Here is a 22757-nt window from a genome sequence, read left to right on the forward strand (position 1 = left end):
GGAGAACCCGTAGGCTCTTATACCTGCCAAACAGACTAATCTAAGCTGAGATAGCTAATTGACAAACACACACATTCGCACGCACACACACAAAAATACTCAAACTTACGTACAGACAAACACACACAACTATGCATGGATGGACACATACCCACACGCACACACACACACATCAACACAGTCATGAAGAGGGCACAACAATGCCTTTTCCCCCTCAGGAGGCTGAAAAGATTTGGCATGGGCCCTAGTCTCCTAGGCTTAAGATGTACTTACTGTTGACAATAGCGTTGGGAAGTATGGATGCCATGTTGGCCTGTTGGGGCAATAGTTGGATGGAGTCCAGCAATCTGGCCGGGTACATTCCCTCAGAGAGAGCTGCCTGGTTGACCGCCTGAAGACGGGAGTAGAAGTCCACAGCAAACGCAGCTAGCTCCTCTCCTTCGATGATGGGTTTGGTTGTAGTGCACCAAAGTTGTCCACCTGAGAAAAAAAACGTGTTCTTCTTTGTAGTAATCAGGTAGAAACTGTGTACTTATAATGTTAAAAGATGTATTGTAGAAAAAAAGACTATGCCTGCAATAATACTCCAATGTTGTATCGTAAAGTATATGGTATGCTCTCTGCTTCAGTTCGCACACTGTACAATTTCTTAAGGCTACATGATTAATAGGTCATATTCAGATACACCAGCTTGAACATGATATAAAGGAATTCTCTCTGTGCAAGTCAAACATGAGTGAAACCCATGTAGTCCACCGCATTCAATATAAACTCAGCAAATAATGAACATGCACCTGTGGAACGGTCGTTAAGACACTAACAGCTTACAGACGGTAGGCAATTAAGGTCACAGTTATGAAAACTTAGGACACTAAAGAGGCCTTTCTACTGACCCTGGAAAACACCAAAAGAAAGATGCCCAGGGTCCCTGCTCATCTGCGTGAATGTGGGTTAGGCATGCTGCAAGGAGTCATGAGGACTGCAGATGTGGCCAGGGCAATAAATTGCAATGTCCGTACTGTGAGATGCCTAAGACAGTGCTATAGGGAGACAGGGTGGACAGCTGATCATCCTCACAGTGGCAGACCACGTGTAACAACACCTGCACAGGATCGGTACATCCGAACATCACACCTGCGGGACAGGTACAGGATGGCAACAACAACTACCCAAGTTACACCAGGAACGAACAATCCCTCCATCAGTGCTCAGACTGTCCGCAATAGGCTGAGAGAGGCTGGACTGAGGGCTTGTAGGCCTGGTGTAAGGCAGGTCCTCACCAGACATCACCGGCAACAGCATTGCTTATGGGGACAAACCCACTGTCGCTGGACCAAACAGGACTGGCCAAAAGTGCTCTTCACTGACGAGTCTCGGTTTTGTCTCACCAGGGGTGACGGTCAGATTTGTGTTTATCATCGAAGGAATGAGCGTTACACCGAGACCTGTACTCTGGAGCGGGATCGATTTGGAGGTAGAGGGTCCGTCATGGTCTGGGGCGGCATGTCACAGCATCATTGGACTGAGCTTGTTGTCAGTGTAGGCAATCTCAACGCTGTGCGTTACAGGGAAGACATCATCCCTCATGTGGTAGCCTTCCTGCAGGCTCATCCTGACATGACCCTCCAGCATGACAATGCCACCAGCCATACTGCTCATTCTGTGGTGATTTCCTACAAGACAGGAATGTCAGTGTACTGCCATGGCCAGCGAAGAGCCTGGATCTCAATCCCATTGAGCAAGTCTGGGACCTGTTGGATCGGAGGGTGAGGGCTAGGGCCATTCCCCTCAGAAATGTCTGGGAACTTGCAGGTGCCTTGGTGGAAGAGTGGGGTAATATCTCACAGCAAGAACTGGCAAATATGGTGCAGTCCATGAGGAGGAGATGCACTGCGGTACTTAATGCAGCTGGTGGCCACACCAGATACTGACTGTTACTTTTGATTTGGACCCCCCCCCCCTTTGTTCATGGACACATTATTCCATTTCTGTTAGTCACATGTCTATGGAACTTGTTCAGTTTATGGCTCAGTTGGTGAATCTTGTCATGTTCATACAAATATTTACACATGTTAAGTTTGCTGAAAATAAACACAGTTGACAATGAGAGGACGTTTCTTTTAATTCTGAGTTCACATCCTAGAACAAACACTTTTAACATGAAAGTCATGGAAAATCTAATTCTAGAAGCCTTGGCATGGAACATTCCACAGGAGGCCAGAGAACAAACTAATTAGGCAGAAGAACAAGAAAGGAGGGCTTTGGAGCCATGATAACATTTATCTCTCTCCCAATGACAGCCTCTCCATCTTTTAATATGACTATTTACAAAAGTCTGGCTGCCGAGATAACGAGCTAACCATGATATGTTGGAGCTAAACACTAGAAGAAAGACACAGGGTACTGACAGACCATCTGGACAATGCTCCTGCTCTCCATTTAAAGATGTGCACGGCAAACACACAAAACAATCATACGCATGTCAATGGAACTAGTATGATTGATTTCAGCTAAAGCCAGAGCGTTATGTTGAGAATATAAGGCTCTGACAATTGCTATTTCAACATTACATGTAATGTGATGGATTCACATAACCTTCAAATTATAATTGCAGGTGATTTCTTAGCAAGGTACTACATTTTAAAAATATACTGTTTATAGTAACAAGTAAGAATTCAAAGAAAATTCTGCCAATCACTTCTCAAAGTCAAGCAGCAACAGCAGCAACAAAGGTTTGTAAAGGATGAAATTGGCCTGTATCACAACCAGCCGTGATTGGGAGTCCCATATGGCGGTGCACAATTGGCCCCGAGTTGCCTGGGTTTAGCCGGTGTAGGCCGTCTTTGTTAATGAGAATTTGTTCTTAACTGACTTGCCTAGTTAAATAAATAACAAATTGCCATTCCTTTTTTTCCCTTGTAGCAGTTGATCAAGATGTGACACCTCTTCTCCACAAGGTGGCGATCTCTCCATGGATTACTGTTACCACACTGCACTTCGTCATAAACAAGTCATAAACAAGCAATGAGATGGGAATTAAGAGTATTTCTACATTTTATTATAATTTGATTTGTCTCTAATTAACATTTTTCTTGCTCATATACCAGAATCAATTGCATTCTCAGTCAGGGAATCCAGATTACACAGAGATTCACATGACATTAGACATACCATAGCATACAGAGGGGAGTAGCCTAACATACCATACCTTTGACAGTTACGCTTTAACAGTCACTTTTTACAAATCACATTTTATTGCTCACATACACATATTTAGCAGATGTTATTTTTTTATATTTTAACTAGGCAAGTCAGTGAAGAAAAAATATGTATTTACAATGACGGCCTACCCTGGCCAAACCCAGACGACGCTGGGCCAATTGTGCACCCACCCCTATGGCACTCCCAATCACAGCAGGAAGTGATACAGCCTGGATTCGAACCAGGGACTGTAGTGACACCTCTTGTACTGAGAATGCAGTACCTTAGACCGCTGCGCCACTCGGGAGTTATTGCAGGTGTAATGAAATGCTTGTTTTGGACTATTAAACAAGTGTTAAATGGACACTACAGTGGTAATAGGCTGCCCTTGCTACTTTGTTATGATTAGCTCCCCAGGAGGCCTAAACCTTTTATGTCCAAAGATCTATTCAATTGGAACTCAGAACACTAAAACTATGTTACGGAGTGCAGTTTCCCTTAGCTTGAACCACAAATCAAAAGCTTGCACTGAGAACAAAACAACAACAACCTCCATTAGTGAAGATGGGACTGCATGTTTCACAGGAGGGGGAGGGAAGGGGAGGGCCCCCGTCCCTGGTACCATTCTGTCATCCTGGCACGGTCTCTGAACCCCCCTCCACTCCCCCTCCATCCAACCCGCACCCCTCCTGGTATCAGCACGCTGCCATCTGCGCCCTGCACCTGTGTCCTCATTGATCGCAATGCCAGAGCACTAGATCAAACAGACAGCGGAGAGGACAGCAGCACGAAGCAACTGAACATCCGCTACAATCCCAGGGCCAGGATGCTTGTTTAGGGGTAATGCATATTTCATATTCATATTTATTTTCCTTCCTACATGTGGGTGGGGCCGGGGGGTGGGGGTGCAGTGAGTTTTGAGGGTCTTTACGCATATGTAAAAAAATTCTACCTGTGTCCAATTTTCTCATTTTGGAAGTGCGAGTTGAGTGAGTTTCTTGACGGACTGTTATTGGTGTAGGTAACCAGCTGCTGTCAGTCTACTTCTGCTTTACTGGCTGGATGAGCTAAGCTCCTGCAAAGTGCCAGTCAGATAGACAGTCCTCTCCTAGTCTCCATCTATCTCTTGTCTTCCTCGATTGCCTCACAGTACATGAGCCAACAAACTTCCCCTCCCTTTGGTCTTTGTTTCCTCTCTTCCAACAGACTCAAAGATCCAGAGCCAACAAATGTCCACCTCCATCTAAATGATGGTCTTTGTTTATCCAAGTCTTAAAGTTACGGCATTGTAATGGGTTTGTGGGATTAATGTAACAGGGAGGCTCCTCCAGGGAGGAAGAGGAGGACAGTTCTCCTCATGATTTTAAAGGAACGTTCTGGACATTTTGTACCCTAAAATAATTTCCCAGATCACATTACAAACATGTAGGACTGTGAAAACAGCTTCCAAAGGAGTTCTGTAGAGCAGAAGTTATGTATGGTTATGTTCCAGATTTGACCCTCAGTGACCCTGAGCTTCTCTCGTTACTACTGTCAGCGAACCATGAGTAGAAGTCATGAGTAGAATGGCTGCTGCAAGCAATGACCCCCTTGCAGAGTTGGACGAGTACAACTTTTATCAAGTTTTGTTGAATAATCAGAATCACCTTTATTTGCCAAGTACATTTACACATAACCGGAATTTGACTGAGTGAGAAGGTGCTGCCAGCAGTAGACAATATACATACAGAATACACAGAATACAATATCGGAACAGTAAACATAAAATATAAAACTCTGGAGTCTAGGCTGATTAGTTCATCAGTTTTGATGGTGAGTGAATGCACGTTGGAGAGGAACAAGCCAGGAAGCGAAGCACAGAGGCCACGTCTCTGGCTAGTAGACCGACTCATAGTCGTGGATGGTGTCCTTTCTCAATATGTCGTGCATGAGGATAGAATATCGGGGCACAAACCAGTTGGCAATGTGTCCCTAGTAGCTCATCCAGAGGTAAAGTAGTCCCTAAATCAACGAGTTAACAAACAAAAACAACAAAGATGCGAGCAGCTGCAAAGCTGTGGAAGCTCGTGAAACACTGACTATGTGGAATCCGGCCCGACTGTAATCGCTACAGAGACAGAGGGCAGAACACTTTTGTCAAGTCGGTGACCAATTGTCCGACTTGTGCCTACATGTTGACTGCATGAACTTTACAAAAATCATGTGATCAAAGGTCATAAAGTTTCTACTGCAGTCGACTGCAAGTTTCTTCAGTTGCTCTTCACCAACTTCATCCTGCATTGTGGGAGACTCTATTATCAACCACATTCCCCACACGTGAATGTGACCAAAGACTTGCCACAATTCATGTTTACGATGTACATACACATTTCCAGTTTGTGAGTGTGTGATATGGGGGTTGGAGACATGTTTATTTCCACATTATCAAGAACAACTTTTATAAACAATGGCAACACTACCATGTTGCAGTGAGCCCTGCTGTTGGAAAACCACATCAGTGTCTGACTTTCGGCTGTCGCAGATTAACCTCCGACGTCACTCCTCGACTTTTGTCTACAGTTGGTTGCTTTCGCCTCATCACACAAATGATCCCAGAGTAAGTGTTTTGCGACTGCTAGCTTATGCTTTTATATCGTCATCTTTTCATATAGTGTTGTGTGCATTGTGGTTGTGTATCGTTACTAGATCCACTTCGAGTTCTGCCTGTTTTAAAAAAAATGTATTATTCAGAGCTAGTGCCAATCTAACACCCATCTAGCTTAGACACTCCTCCATGTACCTACCTTCCAGACGCAAAGCATCATCGAAGCTGTAGTAATCTCATGATTCTAACAAATGACTTCCTGGTTGGATAAATACAATTTTATTGTTTATTTGCGCGATTGTTTGTTTTTTGGCCAATTTGGATAACTAGGGCCATTAACAACTAGCGGTGAAGTCTTGGAGACATGCTGTGGAATGTTCCTTTAAAACCAGATGTAACTAAATATAATCGAAAATGTCATCTACGTAATCACCAAAAGTAACAATTTATCATGAGAGGGCCATAAACAATAACTATACTGAACAAAAATATAAATGCAATATGTAAACTGTTGGTCCCATTTTTCATTAAATAAAATAAAAGATCCCAGAAATGTTCCATACACACAAAAAGCTTATTTCTCTAAAATGTCTGTTAACATCCCTGTTAGTGAGCATTTCTCATTTGCCAAGATAACCCATCCGCCTGACAGGTGTGGCATATCAAGAAGCTGATTAAACATGATTAAACATGATCATTACACAGGTGCACCTTTTGCTATGGACAAGAAAAGCCCAATCTAAAATGTGCAGTTTTGTCACACAACACAATGCCATAGATGTTTCAAGTTTTGAAGGAGCGTGCAATTGGCATGCTGACTGCAGGAATGTCCAACAGAGCTGTTGCCAAATAATTCAATGCTAATCTCTTTACCATAAGCATCCTCCATCTTCGTTTTAGAGAATTTGGCAGTACAACCAACTCGCCTCACAACCGCAGACCATGTGTAACTGCGTCCAGGACCTCCACATCCGGCTTCTTCACCTATGGGATCGTCTGAGGAGGGGTGCTGAGGAGTATTTATGTCTGTAATAAAGCCCTTTTGTGGGGAAAAACTGATTCTAATTGGCTGGGCCTGGCTCCCCAATGGGTGGACCTGGCTCCCAAATGGGGGGGCCTGTGCCCTCTCAGGCCCACCCGTGGCTGTGTCCCTGCCGAGTCATATGAAATCCATAGATTAGGGCCTAATGAATTCATTTCAATTGAATGATTTCCTTCTATACTATGAACTGTAGCTTTGAAATTGTTGCATGTTCTGTTTATATTAACTTTTCAGTATAGTAATGCCGCATACTCAAAGAAAGGTTCAAATCTCACCTTTCTGGTAAAATAGTTATAAATTACTCTGAGGTTTAGTCACTTTTGAAGACATAATCTCAAGTGCACAGTATAAATATGGTAGAAACATTCAAATATGATATTTTATATGATTTTATTTCCTATTCAACAAAACTATGAATTAGGCTTGAAATGACTTACAGTATATGCTTTCCGAATCACATTATAAAACTACTAACTAAAAGAATTCACTTTCCTTATAACTGTAAAATACATATTTGTATGTTTAGAGAAAATGTGTCTTTCTTGATCAAAAGGTCAGCCACCATCACTGTAAACGTTTTACAAAGCTCTAGCTTGGCTTCCTGAGCTTCCTGAGCTCGTTCATCTTATATTAAACTTCTCCGTCTATGAGAAAGTTTTTTGTTTAAAATCTATAGAAATTATTTTAGATTAATGGCTATAAATTGATCTCTGAATGTGCTACCATGCTGCGCTACAATGTAACAATTGCAGGCATGTGCTTTGTCTGTGGTCGGAACCGGTACCAGAACCACGAAGGTCCCTTACATCTAAGAGGATAAATTATTTAGGAAAACCTACAAATGTACAGAACAGAGAAACATATTCACCAGATCCACATATCAGTTCAATAGGGGTATAATTGATAATGGTAGAGAGTAACAAATAATGACAGAACATTTATTCTTGTAGACCTTTGGATGGTCTTTTAAAAGTTGGTCAGAACACTCCACTGAGAAGTTCTTCATTCCTGCTTTTATTTTCCAAACTAGCTAAATAAATGACAATACATAGCTTTCTTGTGTTCTTCTGCTTAATTTACTACTGACGTATGGAATCAGTATAAAACCCTCACGAACAGCTAAATAAATATGAGCAGATTATACACCCCATTATGCTCCTCCAGTCCTCCCACCCTGAATCCCACAAGCATTCTGTAATGGAAAGCAATGTCTTCCACTTAACACACAGATCCAGACGCTCCCTATGATAGAGACTGCTCTGTTTATTAATGATGGATTTTGGAATGTTGACGCAATGCAGAACGTTATCAGCCCGCAAACAATCCCCACTGCCAATGGTTCCAACCCTGACAGGCTAGCCCTGTGCCTCATTAGCCCAGGCATATTTCATCCAGAAGTTTATTATCAAATGTGACACCTGCATCTCTGAATGACACTTCCGCCTTCATTGGCATGTATTTGGGTGAGCGGCCTCCAAGGTGCTTTGTGGAGATTAAGAGGGAGAAAGACAGGGAGCGAGAGAATGAGCGCTTATTTTATCATTTAGCAGGTCTGGACTGAATCCAAAGGAGTTTTTGTCTTGTTGTTGTAATTGGAAAGGCTTTTAAGTGATAACACAGCTGTTGAGGAATATGAATATGGAGAGGGTGCGGCAGAGCTGCCTGAACCCTTCCAACCTCACTATGCACTCTCTCCATTTTTGGCAAATGCTTATTTTTCTGAACAACAGAGGCTGTTTCATGTTTCGGGACAAACCGGATCACTCAGAGTTCCAATGCGCCAATTGTTTGCTTGATTATAGGCTTGATCACGCAGGTCGCCAGCCTACGAAAGAAACTGTAGAAAACGAAGAGTGGAATGTTTACATTTTCAACGCCGGTGGCTGGGCGAAATTTGCGCTTGTTAGATGCATCTCCACCTTGTCGTTTGTCGTTATCCAACTGGCCGGTGTTGCCCAGAGCTCCCCATTAAATAGCGGAGTCGAAGGATCAATCAACGATGGTCACATGTCACGAGCCGTGGAAGACGAAGAAAGCGGCCTCCCGCAAAGCAGTCTACACTCCCAACGAGAAGCCCGGAGCTGATCCAAACAACGAATAGTTTGGACATCCTGGAGTCTGATCTTCCTGCACCTTCGTCGCTAGGGGTCTGCGGCCGCGTGCCTAATCCTACAATTTCGAAGTCGACGTCGGCAACCTTCCGTCACCCTGCTGCTCTAACATAAATAACATGATAATATCTACTTCTGCTAAGCTTCCCAGTAAAGCAAGTAAGCATCCCAGACGAAAAGGGCTCAAAATAGCCCACGTTAACATATGTAGCTTAAGAAACAAGGTTAATGAAATCAATAATTTGCCTGTAACAGATGACATTCATATTCTGACTATGTCTGAAACTGACTTAGATAATAACTTTGATGATACAGTGGTAGCAATAAAAATGGTGTGGGTGTTTCTGTTTATATTCAGAACCTCATTCCTGTAAAGCTTAGAGAGGATCTCATGTTAAATACTGTTAAAGTAATATGGCTGCAGGTTCATCTGCCTCACCTAAAGCCCATTCTTGTAGGAGGGTGCTATAGACCACCGGTTGCTAACAATCAGCATCTGGAATAAATAAGAGAAATGCTTGATAATGTATTAGATATAAACAGAGAGGTACATTCTCTGGGTGATTTGAATATTGACTGGCTTTCATCAAGCTGCCCACTTAAAAAGAAGCTTCAAACTGTAACCAGTGCCTGAAACCTGGTTCAGGTTATCAGTCAACCTACTGTACAGGGGTAGTTACAAACAGCACAGGAATGAAATCATCAACATGTATTGATCACATACAAGTTGAAGTCGTAAGTTTACATACACTTAGGTTGGAGTGATTAAAATTAGTTTTTCAACCATTCCACAAATTTCTTGTTAACAAACTACAGTTTTGGCAAGTCGGTTAGGACATCTACTTTGTGCATGACACAAGTACTTTTTCCAACAATTGTTTACAGACAAATTATTTAACTAATAATTCACTGTATCACAATTCCAAGGGGTCAGAAGTTAACATACACTAAGTTGACTGTGCCTTTAAACAGCTTGGAAAATTCCAGAAAATTATATCATGGCTGTAGAAGCTTCTGATAGGCTAATTGACACCATTTGAGTCAATTGGAGGTGTACCTGTGGATGTATTTCAAGGCCGACCTTCAAACTCAGTGCCTCTTTGCTTGACATAATTGAAAATCAAAAGAAATCAGCCAAGACCTCAGAAAATATTTGTAGACCTCCACAAGTCTGGTTCATCCTTGGGAGCAATTTCCAAACACCTGAAGGTACCACGTTCATCTGTACAAACAATAGTACGCAAGTATAAACACCAAGGGACCACACAGCCATCATACCGCTCAGAAAGGAGGCGCGTTCTGTCTCTAGAGATGAACGTACTTTGGTGTGAAAAGTGAAAATCAATCCCAGAACAACAGCAAAGGACCTTGTGAAGATGCTGGAGGAAACAGTTACATAAGTATCTATATCCACAGTAAAACAAATCCTATATCAACATAACCTGAAAGGGCGCTCAGCAAGGAAGAAGCCACTACTCCAAAACTGACATAAAAAAGCCAGCCTACAATTTCCATCTGCACATGGGGACAAAGATCATACTTGTTGGAGAAATGTCCTCTGGTCTGATGAAACAAAAATAGAACTGTTTGGCCATAATGACCATTTGGAGGAAAAAGGGGGAGGCTTGCAAGCCGAAGAACACCATCCCAACCATGAAGCACGGGGGTGGCAGCATCATGTTGTGGTGGTGATTTGCTGCAGGAGGGACTGGTGCACTTCACAAAATGGATGGCATCATGAGGCAGGAAAATTATGTGGATATATGGAAGCAACATCTCAAGACATCAGTCAGGAAGTTAAAGCTTAGTCGAAAATGGGTCTTCCAAATGGACAATGACCCCAAGCATACTTCCAAAGTTGTGGCAAAATGGCTTAACTTTCTTGAGTGTAGGGGGCAGGATTTTCGTACCCATTTGAAACGGCCTATTTCTCAGGCCCAGAAACTAGAATATGCATATAATTAATAGAAAGAAATTAATATAATTTCTGTCAGATTAGGACAGAAAACACTCTAAAGTTTCCAAAACTGTCAAAATATTGCATGTGAGTTTAACAGAACTGGTATTGCAGGAAAATCAAACCAGGAAGTGCTGTTTTTCCTGAAAGCTCTCTGTTCCATTGGATGCCTTTCCTGCATTTAAAGGGATATCAACCAGATTCCTTTTCATATGGCTTCCTCAAGGTGTCAACAGTTTTTAGACATAGTTTCAGGCTTTTATTTTGAAAAATTAGCGAGAAAGATAACATCGCGTCAGTGGATAGCTGGATGTTCGCAGAGTTTTGCTTGCGCAACAGAGTGGGGCAGCCATTGTCTCTCCCTCTCCTATTGAAAAAGCGACAGTCCCAGTTGATATATTATAGATTATATATTATAAAAACAACCTGAGGGTTGATTATAAAAAAATGCTTGACATGTTTCTGTGGACATTACGGATAATATTTGGAATTTTCATCTGCGATGTCGTGACCGCTCTGAACATAACGCGCCAAACAAATTGAGGTATTTTGGATATAAAAATTATCTTTATGGAACAAAAGGCACATTTATTGTGTAACTGGGAGTCTCGTGAGTGAAAACATCCGAAGATCATCAAAGGTAAGCGATTTAATCTATTGCTTTTCTGACTTTCGTGACCTATCTACTTGGCTGCTAGGTGTTTGTAATATTTTTTTCTACTGAGAGAGATGTTCTTACATAAACGCTTGTTATGCTTTCGCCAAATAGATGTATTGAAATCTGACATGCCAGGTGGATTAACAACAGGCTAAGCTGTGTTTTGATATATTGCACTTGTGATTTCATGAAAATTTAATATTTTTAGTAATTTAATTTGAATTTGGCGCGCTGCAATTCAGCGGGTGTTGATGAAACTGATCCCGCTAACGGGATGGGTGCGTTAAGAAGTTGAGGACAACAAAGTCAAGGTATTGGAGTGGCCATCACAAAGCCCTGACCTCAATCCTATAGAAAATGTGTGGGCAGAACTGAAAAAGTGTGTGCGAGCAAGGAGGCCTACAAACCTGACTCAGTTACCATTGCTCTGTCAGGAGGAATGGGCCAAAATTCACCCAACATATTGTGGGTAGCTTGTGGAAGGCTACCCGAAACATTTGACCCAAGTTAAACAATTTAAAGGCAATGCTACCAAATACTAATTGAGTGTATGTAAACTTCTTACCAACTAGGAATGTGATAAAATAATTACAAGCTGAAATAAATCACTCTACTATTATTCTGACATTTCACGTTCTTAATATAAAGTGGTAATCCTAACTGACCTAAAACAGGGAATTTCTACTAGGATTAAATGTCAGGATTTGTGAAAAACTGAGTTTAAATGTACAGTGCCTTGCGAAAGTATTCGGCCCCCTTGAACTTTGCGACCTTTTGCCACATTTCAGGCTTCAAACATAAAGATATAAAACTGTCTTTTTTTGTGAAGAATCAACAACAAGTGGGACACAATCATGAAGTGGAACGACATTTATTGGATATTTCAAACTTTTTTAACAAATCAAAAACTGAAAAATTGGGCGTGCAAAATTATTCAGCCCCCTTAAGTTAATACTTTGTAGCGACACCTTTTGCTGCGATTACAGCTGTCAGTCGCTTGGGGTATGTCTCTATCAGTTTTGCACATCGAGAGACTGAAATTTTTTCCCATTAGTCCTTGCAAAACAGCTCGAGCTCAGTGAGGTTGGATGGAGAGCATTTGTGAACAGCAGTTTTCAGTTCTTTCCACAGATTCTCGATTGGATTCAGGTCTGGACTTTGACTTGGCCATTCTAACATCTGGATATGTTTATTTTTGAACCATTCCATTGTAGATTTTGCTTTATGTTTTGGATCATTGTCTTGTTGGAAGACAAATCTCCGTCCCAGTCTCAGGTCTTTTGCAGACTCCATCAGGTTTTCTTCCAGAATGGTCCTGTATTTGGCTCCATCCATCTTCCCATCAATTTTAACCATCTTCCCTGTCCCTGCTGAAGAAAAGCAGGCCCAAACCATGATGCTGCCACCACCATGTTTGACAGTGGGGATGGTGTGTTCAGGGTGATGAGCTGTGTTGCTTTTACGCCAAACATAACATTTTGCATTGTTGCCAAAAAGTTCAATTTTGGTTTCATCTGACCAGAGCACCTTCTTCCACATGTTTGGTGTGTCTCCCAGGTGGCTTGTGGCAAACTTTAAACAACACTTTTTATGGATATCTTTAAGAAATGGCTTTCTTCTTGCCACTCTTCCATAAAGGCCAGATTTGTGCAATATATGACTGATTGTTGTCCTATGGACAGAGTCTCCCACCTCAGCTGTAGATCTCTGCAGTTCATCCAGAGTGATCATGGGCCTCTTGGCTGCATCTCTGATCAGTCTTCTCCTTCTATGAGCTGAAAGTTGAGGGATGGCCAGGTCTTGGTAGATTTGCAGTGGTCTGATACTCCTTCCATTTCAATATTATCGCTTGCACAGTGCTCCTTGGGATGTTTAAAGCTTGGGAAATCTTTTTGTATCCAAATCCGGCTTTAAACTTCCTCACAACAGTATCTCGGACCTGCCTGGTGTGTTCCTTGTTCTTCATGATGCTCTATGCGCTTTTAACGGACCTCTGAGACTATCACAGTGCAGGTGCATTTATACGGAGACTTGATTACACACAGGTGGATTGTATTTATCATCATTAGTCATTTAGGTCAACATTGGATCATTCAGAGATCCTCACTGAACTTCTGGAGAGAGTTTGCTGCACTGAAAGTAAAGGGGCTGAATAATTTTGCACGCCCAATTTTTCAGTTTTTGATTTGTTAAAAAGTTTGAAATATCCAATAAATGTTGCTCCACTTCATGATTGTGTCCCACTTGTTGTTGATTCTTCACAAAAAATACAGTTTTATATCTTTATGTTTGAAGCCTGAAATGTGGCAAAAGGTCGCAAAGTTCAAGGGGGCCGAATACTTTCGCAAGGCACTGTATGTGTTATGGCTAGGGCTGTTGCTGTTGATGGTCATTAGTAGCCTGCCAAACTTACTAACTGCCTGGTACTCAGCACTCTATTGCCCCTCTAATCAGTCTGACATCAATGAAAATGTATTCGAAAATCTAATAAAACACTTCACGAGTGCCCATGAGCTCATGTTGCGCAACATTTCTATAGGCTATGCAATTGAGGGAGAAAACAGAGTGATGGCCTCTAACAAAAAGATGTGGTGCCCATCGGCATTCTACAGGTTAGGCCTACTATATTTATTTCTCATCTCATTTATTTCTCCTAATATTAAGTACATTTCTTCTATTTACAACAGGAGTATAGCCTACCTGGCTGGCATGAAAATAAACCATGGGTGTCACACCCTGGCCATAGAGAGGCTTTTTATTCTCTATTTTGGTTAGGCCAGGGTGTGACTAGGGTGGGCATTCTATGTCCTTTTTTCTATGTTTTGTATTTCTATGTCTTGGCCTGGTATGGTTCTCAATCAGGGACAGCTGTCTATCGTTGTCCCTGATTGAGAACCATACTTAGGTACCCTTTTCCCCCACCTGTTTTGTGGGAAGTTAATTTTGACTTTGTTCAGGGCACATAGCCCAAAGCTTCACGGTTTTGTTCTTTGTTTTGTCGGCGTCATTTTTAAATAAAGAAAATGTACGCTTATCATGCTGCACCTTGGTCCAGGCCTTCAGCCAGCCGTGACAACAGGGAAAAGCGTCCTCCATTCACTATTTAAGTCCATAGATTACATCTATTTTTTCCTGCTGCCCCTGTTTCGATACAGGTGCATGATAATGGTCCATTCTAAATAAAATAACATTATTTAGTATATGTAAAGACGAGATTAAATCAAGAACAGTCTGATGGGTGATAATATTAGCCTTGTGACTGATGCCACTTGTGACTGATGCCCAGCATAAGAAACAATGCCTTTTTTTTGTGACTTGTTCGAATCAGTCGCACACCTCATGTAGCCTAGCCCATATGATTTAATATGATTTAATAATAATGATTTAATAATAATTTGATAATAATTTGATTTAATAATAATGATTTAATAATAATTTGTATCACAACTAAAGTAGCCAAATGAAGCACATTCATCTGCTTTACAAGGGGTGTAGAGCCTAACTATAAGCAGTGTTTGCGTTTCAAGTTTGGGGAGATAATTTTCACTATAAATATGCACCTTTATAATGAAACCATTACATGCATATAAAAATATAAACATATAGAGCAACGTTTGTAGAACAACTAAAGTTATATGAATAACTCTAAATTAAGCATAGAGAAGTACCTATTTATATATTAACCGCTCAACACAGAATAGCCGCATGTGCGCACTCCTTCAAATTGTTTATATTTATATTTTATTCAGCTTTGTTCAATTGTATTCTTCATACTATAAAATAATGCCACAGAATTATAAGCAAATATTGTCTGCTAAATTAAATTGTGTAGCCCACAGCCATTTGGCATAGCCACACCAGGACCTAACATAAGGACAACTCAGAGTATGCTATTTTTTTTATTCTAAAATAGACTACATTTTCTTTATATCAAGCTTCTTTAGACCTGTCTGAAATAAATAATGGATTTATTGTGAAGGTGTAGGCTTTATTACATGGATTTATTAGACTTTTTAAAATGGCTTGTGGAATCAAGGAGATGCTAAATGTGTTTATGTTAATTAACATTCAATTACCGTGAGACCGACAGTTATTTGCTTGACAATCACCAGCTTACAAAATTTTGGGACCACCACAGTCCTAGTTATGGCTTTACACCCCATACTATACTGTGGATAAATAGTTACCTGTCTAACAGAACACAGAGGGTGTTCTTTAATGGAAGCCTCTCCAACATAATAAAGGGAGATTCAGGAATTCCCCAGGGCAGCTGTCTAGGCCCCTTACTTTTATAAATCTTTACTAATGACATGCCACTGGCTTTGAGTTAATCTAATGTGTCTATGTATGCTGATGAATCAACACAATACACATCAGCTACTACAGCGACTGAAATGACTGCAACACTTAACAAAGAGCTCCAGTTAGTTTCAGAGTGAGTGGCAAGGAATAAGTTTGTCCTAAATATTTCTAAAACTAAAATCATTGTATTTGTGACAAATCTTTCACTAAACCCTAAACCTCAATTAAATCTTGTAATAAATCTATAAATCTCTCCTGGATCAAAGTGGAGGAGAGATTGACTTCATCACTACTTGTATTTATGAGATGTATTGACATGTTGAATGCACCGAGCTGTCTTTTTGAACTACTGGCGCACAGCTCGGACACCCATGCTTACCCCACAAGAAATGCCACAAGAGGTCTCTTCACAGTCACCAAGTCCAGAACAGACTATGGGAGCCGCACAGTACTACATAGAGGCATGACTACATGGAACTCTATTCCACATCAAGTCACTGATGCAAGCAGTAAAATTTGATTTAAAAAACAGATAAAAATAGACTTTACGGAACAGCGGGGACTGTGAAGCAACACAAACATAGGCACAGACACATGCATACACACACGATAACATACGCACTATACACACACGTACACATGGATTGTGTATTGTAGATAAGTGGTAGTGGTGGAGTAGGGGCCTGAGGGCACACAGTGTTGTGAAAACTGTGAATGTATTATAATGTTTTTAAAATTGTAACTGCCTTAATTTTGCTGGACCCCAGGAAGAGTAGCTGCTGCCTTGGCAACAGGTAATGGGGATCCATAATAAATACAAACACAAATTGAAATAACTTAATTAGGCCCTAATGTATGGATTTCATGACCGGTAATACAGATATGCATCTGTTGGTCACAGATACCTTTAAAAAAGGAAGTAGGGGCGTATCTGTATCTGTATCTGGTGAGATTTACCTCATGCAGCGCGACACATTTCCTTCGCATAGAGTTGATCAGGTTGTTGATTGTGGCCTGTAGAGTGTTGTCCCACTCTTCAATGGTTGTGCGACGTTGCTGGGTGTTGGCAGGAACTGGAACACGCTGTTGTACACACCGATCCAGAGCAACCCAAACATGCTCAATTTGTGACATGTCTGGTGAGTATGCAGGCCATGAAAGAACTGGGACATTTTCAGCTTCCAGGAATTATGTACAGATCATTGTGACATGGGGCTGGGCATTATCATGTTGAAATATGAGGTGATGGCGGTGGATGGCTGGCACGACAATGGTCCACGGGATCTTTGTCCGTAGCTTATGCCTGCCCTTACCATAACCCACCGCCACATTGGGGCACTCTGTACACAACCCACACGACACAATCAGCCCAGTACAGTTAAAACCGCAATTAATACATGAAGAGCACATTTTGTCAGTGTGCCAGAGGCCATCGAAGGTGAGCATTTTAAGTCGATTAATCAAATTTATGCAAATAAATTGAGAGAAATAAGCATTGGAAAATTCCTGGGATATTTTATTCATGAAACATGGGACCAACACTTTACATGTTGTGTTTATATTTTTGTTCAGTATAATTAAAACACATGACATGATGCTCAGCCAGCACTCCGCATGGTGCCTGACAGGTTTATGATGCTAGCTTAGACTTCGTAAATGGAGTCCTAGCATACATGGTTCCTTGTCACTGAAAAGCTATTATAAAAATGTACTGAGGATGTAAGGGAAATTCTTTAAAGCGGGCTGCTGATAGTTACTACCACAGCTCACATACTCAGTGGTGATAATCAGAGACTTTTCCTGGTTCATCCCCATGCCAGCCAAAGCTCAAATAATAAGGAGATGCAGAGCAGAGCAGACTGCAGGGATGATGATGCCACAGGATTGACATTTAATGCAAATGCTGTTATTATCTGACAGGCAGGCAGGAAGCTACACTATATATACACTGCTCAAAAAAAATAAAGGGAACACTTAAACAACACAATGTAACTCCAAGTCAATCACACTTCTGTGAAATCAAACTGTCCACTGAGGAAGCAACACTGATTGACAATACATTTCACATGCTGTTGTGCAAATGGAATAGACAACAGGTGGAAATTATAGGCAATTAGCAAGACACCCCCAATAAAGGAGTGGTTCTGCAGGTGGTGACCACAGACCACTTCTCAGTTCCTATGCTTCCTGGCTGATGTTTTGGTCACTTTTGAATGCTGGTGGTGCTTTTACTCTAGTGATAGCATGAGACGGAGTCTACAACCCACACAAGTGGCTCAGGTAGTGCAGCTCATCCAGGATGGCACATCAATGCGAGCTGTGGCAAGAAGGTTTGCTGTGTCTGTCAGCGTAGTGTCCAGAGCATGGGGACGCTACCAGGAGACAAGCCAGTACATCAGGAGACGTGGAGGAGGCCGTAGGAGGGCAACAACCCAGCAGCAGGACCGCTACCTCCGCCTTTGGGCAAGGAGGAGCAGGCGGAGCACTGCCAGAGCCCTGAATCCAATTGAGCACATCTGGGACATCATGGCTCGCTCCATCCACCAACGCCACGTTGCACCACACTGTCCAGGAGTTGGCGGATGCTTTAGTCCAGGTCTGGGAGGAGATCCTTCAGGAGACCATCCGCCACCTCATCAGGAGCATGCCCAGGCGTTGTAGGGAGGTCATACAGGCACGTGGAGGCCACACACACTACTGAGCCTCATTTTGACTTGTTTTAAGGACATTACATCAAAGTTGGATCAGCCTGTAGTGTGGTTTTCCTCTTTAATTTTGAGTGTGACTCTGAATCGCCGCGTCCCCAGCCAGCCCAACCACTCACTGGACCCATATTTACTTTCAATCTCTTTTCGATTTGTAATTCGATTATACCTTCCGGTAACCTGCCTCACCCAATGTGATACGGAATCGCTATTATTTTTTATTTTTTGAACACATTCAAGAACCTCCAGAAGCTAACCAGCTAACTAGCTACAAGCTATTTAGTCATTGTTAGCCACTGCTAGCGGCTTTTACCTTCTGCACAGCCAGCCAGTTTTTTTTACCTGGATAATACTCGCCAGTCTAGCTTCCCTGTCCCATCCACCGCTGCCCCCTGGACACTAATCTCTTGGCTACATAGCTGATGCATGCTGGACTGTCCATTAATCACGGTACTCCATTCTGCTTGTTTTTGTTTTATCTGTCGGCCCCAGCCGCACTCAGGCTCTGTGTGTAGTTAATGTGTGTGTAGTTAGTCCGACCCTCTCTGCCTAGTCAACACCATTTTACCTGCTGTTGTTGTGCTAGCTGATTAGCTGTTGTTGTCTCACCTACTCTTTTAGCTAGCTCTCCCAATCAACACCTGTGATTACTGTATGCCTCGCTGTATGTCTCTCTCAAATGTCAATATGCCTTGTATACTGTTGTTCAGGTTAGATATCACTGTTTTAGTTTACAATGGAGCCCCTAGTTCCACTCTTCATACCCCTGATACCTCCTTTGTCCCACCTCCCACACATGCAGTGACCTCACCCATTACAACCAGCATGTCCAGAGATACAACCTCTCTTATCATCACCCAGTGTCTGGGCTTACCTCCGCTGTACCCGCACCCCACCATACCCCTGTCTGCGCATTATGCCCTGAATATATTCTACCATGCCCAGAAATCTGCTCCTTTTATTCTTTGTCCCCAACGCTCTAGGCGACCAGTTTTGATAGCCTTTAGCCGCACCCTCATACTACTCCTCCTCTGTTCCGCATGGGTGATGTGGAGGTAAACCCAGGCCCTGCATGTCCCCAGGCACCCTCATTTGTTGACTTCTGTGATCAAAAAAGCCTTGGTTTCATGCATGTCAACATCAGAAGCCTCCTCCCTAAATTTGTTTTACTCACTGCTTTAGCACACTCTGCTAACCCTGATGTCCTTGCCGTGTCTGAATCCTGGCTCAGGAAGGCCACCAAAAATTCTGAGATTTCCATACCCAACTATAACATTTTCCGTCAAGATAGAACTGCCAAAGGGGGAGGAGTTAGCCTGCAAAGTAATGTCATACTTTCCAGGTCCATACCCAAACAGTTCGAACTACTCATTTAAAAAATTACTCTCTCCAGAAATAAGTCTCTCACTGTTGCTGCCTGCTACCGACCCCCCTCAGCTCCCAGCTGTGCCCTGGACACCATTTGTGAATTGATCACCCCCCATCTAGCTTCAGAGTTTGTTCTGTTAGGTGACCTAAACTGGGATATGCTTAACACCCCGGCAGTCCTACAATCTAAGCTAGATGCCCTCAATCTCACACAAATCATCAAGGAACCCACCAGGTACAACCCTAAATCTGTAAACGAGGGCACCCTCATAGACGTCATCCTGACCAACTGGCCCTCCAAATACACCTCTGCTGTCTTCAACCAGGATCTCAGCGATCACTGCCTCATTGCCTGTATCCTCTACGGATCCGCAGTCGAACAACCACCCCTCATCACTGTCAAACGCTCCCTAAAACACTTCTGTGAGCAGGCCTTTCTAATCGACATGGCCCGGGTATCCTGGAAGGACATTGACCTCATCCCATCAATTGAGGATGCCTGGTCATTCTTTAAAAGTAACTTCCTCACCATTTTAGATAAGCATGCTCCGTTCAAAAAATGCAGAACTAAGAACAGATATAGCCCTTGGTTCACTCCAGACCTGACTGCCCTCGACCAGCACAAAAACATCCTGTGGCGGACTGCAATAGCATCGAATAGTCCCCGCGATATGCAACTGTTCAGGGAAGTCAGGAACCAATACACGCAGTCAGTCAGGAAAGCTAAGGCCAGCTTCTTCAGGCAGAAATTTGCATTCTGTAGCTCCAACTCCAAAAAGTTCTGGGACACTGTGAAGTCCATGGAGAACAAGAGCACCTCCTCCCAGCTGTCCAGTCACCACCGATAAATCCATGATTATCGAAAACTTCAACAAGCATTTCTCAAAGGCTGGCCATGCCTTCCGCCTGGCTACTCCAACCTCGGCCAACAGCTCCGCCCCCCCCGCAGCTACTCGCCCAAGCCTCTCCAGGTTCTCCTTTACCCAAATCCAGATAGCAGATGTTCTGAAAGAGCTGCAAAACCTGGACCCGTACAAATCAGCTGGGCTTGACAATCTGGACCCTCTATTTCTGAAACTATCCGCCGCCATTGTCGCAACCCCTATTACCAGCCTGTTCAACCTCTCTTTCATATCGTCTGAGATCCCCAAGGATTGAAAGCTGCCGCAGTCAGCCCCCTCTTCAAAGGGGGAGACACCCTGGACCCAAACTGTTACAGACCTATATCCATCCTGCCCTGCCTATCTAAGGTCTTCGAAAGCCAAGTCAACAAGCAGGTCACTGACCATCTCGAATCCCACCGTACCTTCTCCGCTGTGCAATCTGGTTTCCGAGCCGATCACGGGTGCACCTCAGCCACGCTCAAGGTACTAAACGATATCATAACCGCCATCGATAAAAGACAGTACTGTGCAGCCGTCTTCATCGACCTTGCCAAGGCTTTCGACTCTGTCAATCACCATATTCTTATCGGCAGACTCAGTAGCCTCGGTTTTTCTGATGACTGCCTTGCCTGGTTCACCAACTACTTTGCAGGCAGAGATCAGTGTGTCAAATCGGAGGGCATGCTGTCCGGTCCTCTGGCAGTCTCTATGGGGGTGCCACAGGGTTCAATTCTCGGGCCGACTCTTTTCTCTGTATATATCAATGATGTTGCTCTTGCTGCGGGCGATTCCCTGATCCACCTCTACGCAGACGACACCATTCTGTATACTTCCGGCCCGTCCTTGGACACTGTGCTATCTAACCTCCAAACGAGCTTCAATGCCATACAACACTCCTTCCGTGGCCTCCAACTGCTCTTAAACGCTAGTAAAACCAAATGCATGCTTTTCAACCGTTCGCTGCCTGCACCCGCACGCCCGACTAGCATCACCACCCTGGATGGTTCCGACCTTGAATATATGGACATCTATAAGTACCTAGGTGTCTGGCTAGACTGTAAACTCTCCTTCCAGACTCATATCAAACATCTCCAATCGAAAATCAAATCTAGAGTCGGCTTTCTATTCCGCAACAAAGCCTCCTTCACTCACGCTGCCAAACTTACCCTAGTAAAACTGACTATCCTACCGATCCTCGACTTCGGCGATGTCATCTACAAAATAGCTTCCAACACTCTACTCAGCAAACTGGATGCAGTTTATCACAGTGCCATCCGTTTTGTCACTAAAGCACCTTATACCACCCACCACTGCGACCTGTATGCTCTAGTTGGCTGGCCCTCGCTACATATTCGTCGCCAGACCCACTGGCTCCAGGTAATCTACAAGTCCAAGCTAGGTAAAGCTCCGCCTTATCTCAGTTCACTGGTCATGATGGCAACACCCACCCGTAGCACGCTCTCCAGCAGGTGTATCTCACTGATCACTGTATCTCACTGATCATCCCTAAAGCCAACACCCACCTTTCCTTCCAGTTCTCTGCTGCCTGTGACTGGAACGAATTGCAAAAATCTCTGAAGTTGGAGACTTATCTCCCTCACCAACTTCAAACATCTGCTATCTGAGCAGCTAACCGATCGCTGCAGCTGTACATAGTCTATCGGTAAATAGCCCACCCAATTTTACCTACCTCATCCCCATACTGTTTTTATTTATTTACTTTTCTGCTCTTTTGCACACCAATATCTCTACCTGTACATGACCATCTGATCATTTATGACTCCAGTGTTAATCTGCAAAATTGTAATTATTCACCTACCTCCTCATGCCTTTTGCACACAATGTATATAGACTCTCTTTTTTTTCTACTGTGTTATTGACTTGTTAATTGTTTACTCCATGTGTAACTCTGTGTTGTCTGTTCACACCGCTATGCTTTATCTTG

General features: G+C 42.9%; 1 protein-coding gene across 1 annotated transcript in view; it reads right to left on the reverse strand.

Annotated features, from left to right (window-relative positions):
- The window catches only part of LOC112264961 (zinc finger protein ZFPM2-like), a 113750-nt gene that overhangs the window by 11853 nt on the left and 79140 nt on the right, over positions 1-22757 (reverse strand). Inside the window, exon 6 of the mRNA XM_024441897.1 lies at positions 274-480. Coding sequence (XP_024297665.1) covers positions 274-480 — 207 coding nt within the window. The remainder of the gene's footprint in view (positions 1-273; positions 481-22757) is intronic.

The sequence above is a fragment of the Oncorhynchus tshawytscha genome, linkage group LG13, assembly GCF_018296145.1.
Source record: "Oncorhynchus tshawytscha isolate Ot180627B linkage group LG13, Otsh_v2.0, whole genome shotgun sequence".
In the NCBI taxonomy this organism is placed as follows: Eukaryota; Metazoa; Chordata; class Actinopteri; order Salmoniformes; family Salmonidae; genus Oncorhynchus; species Oncorhynchus tshawytscha.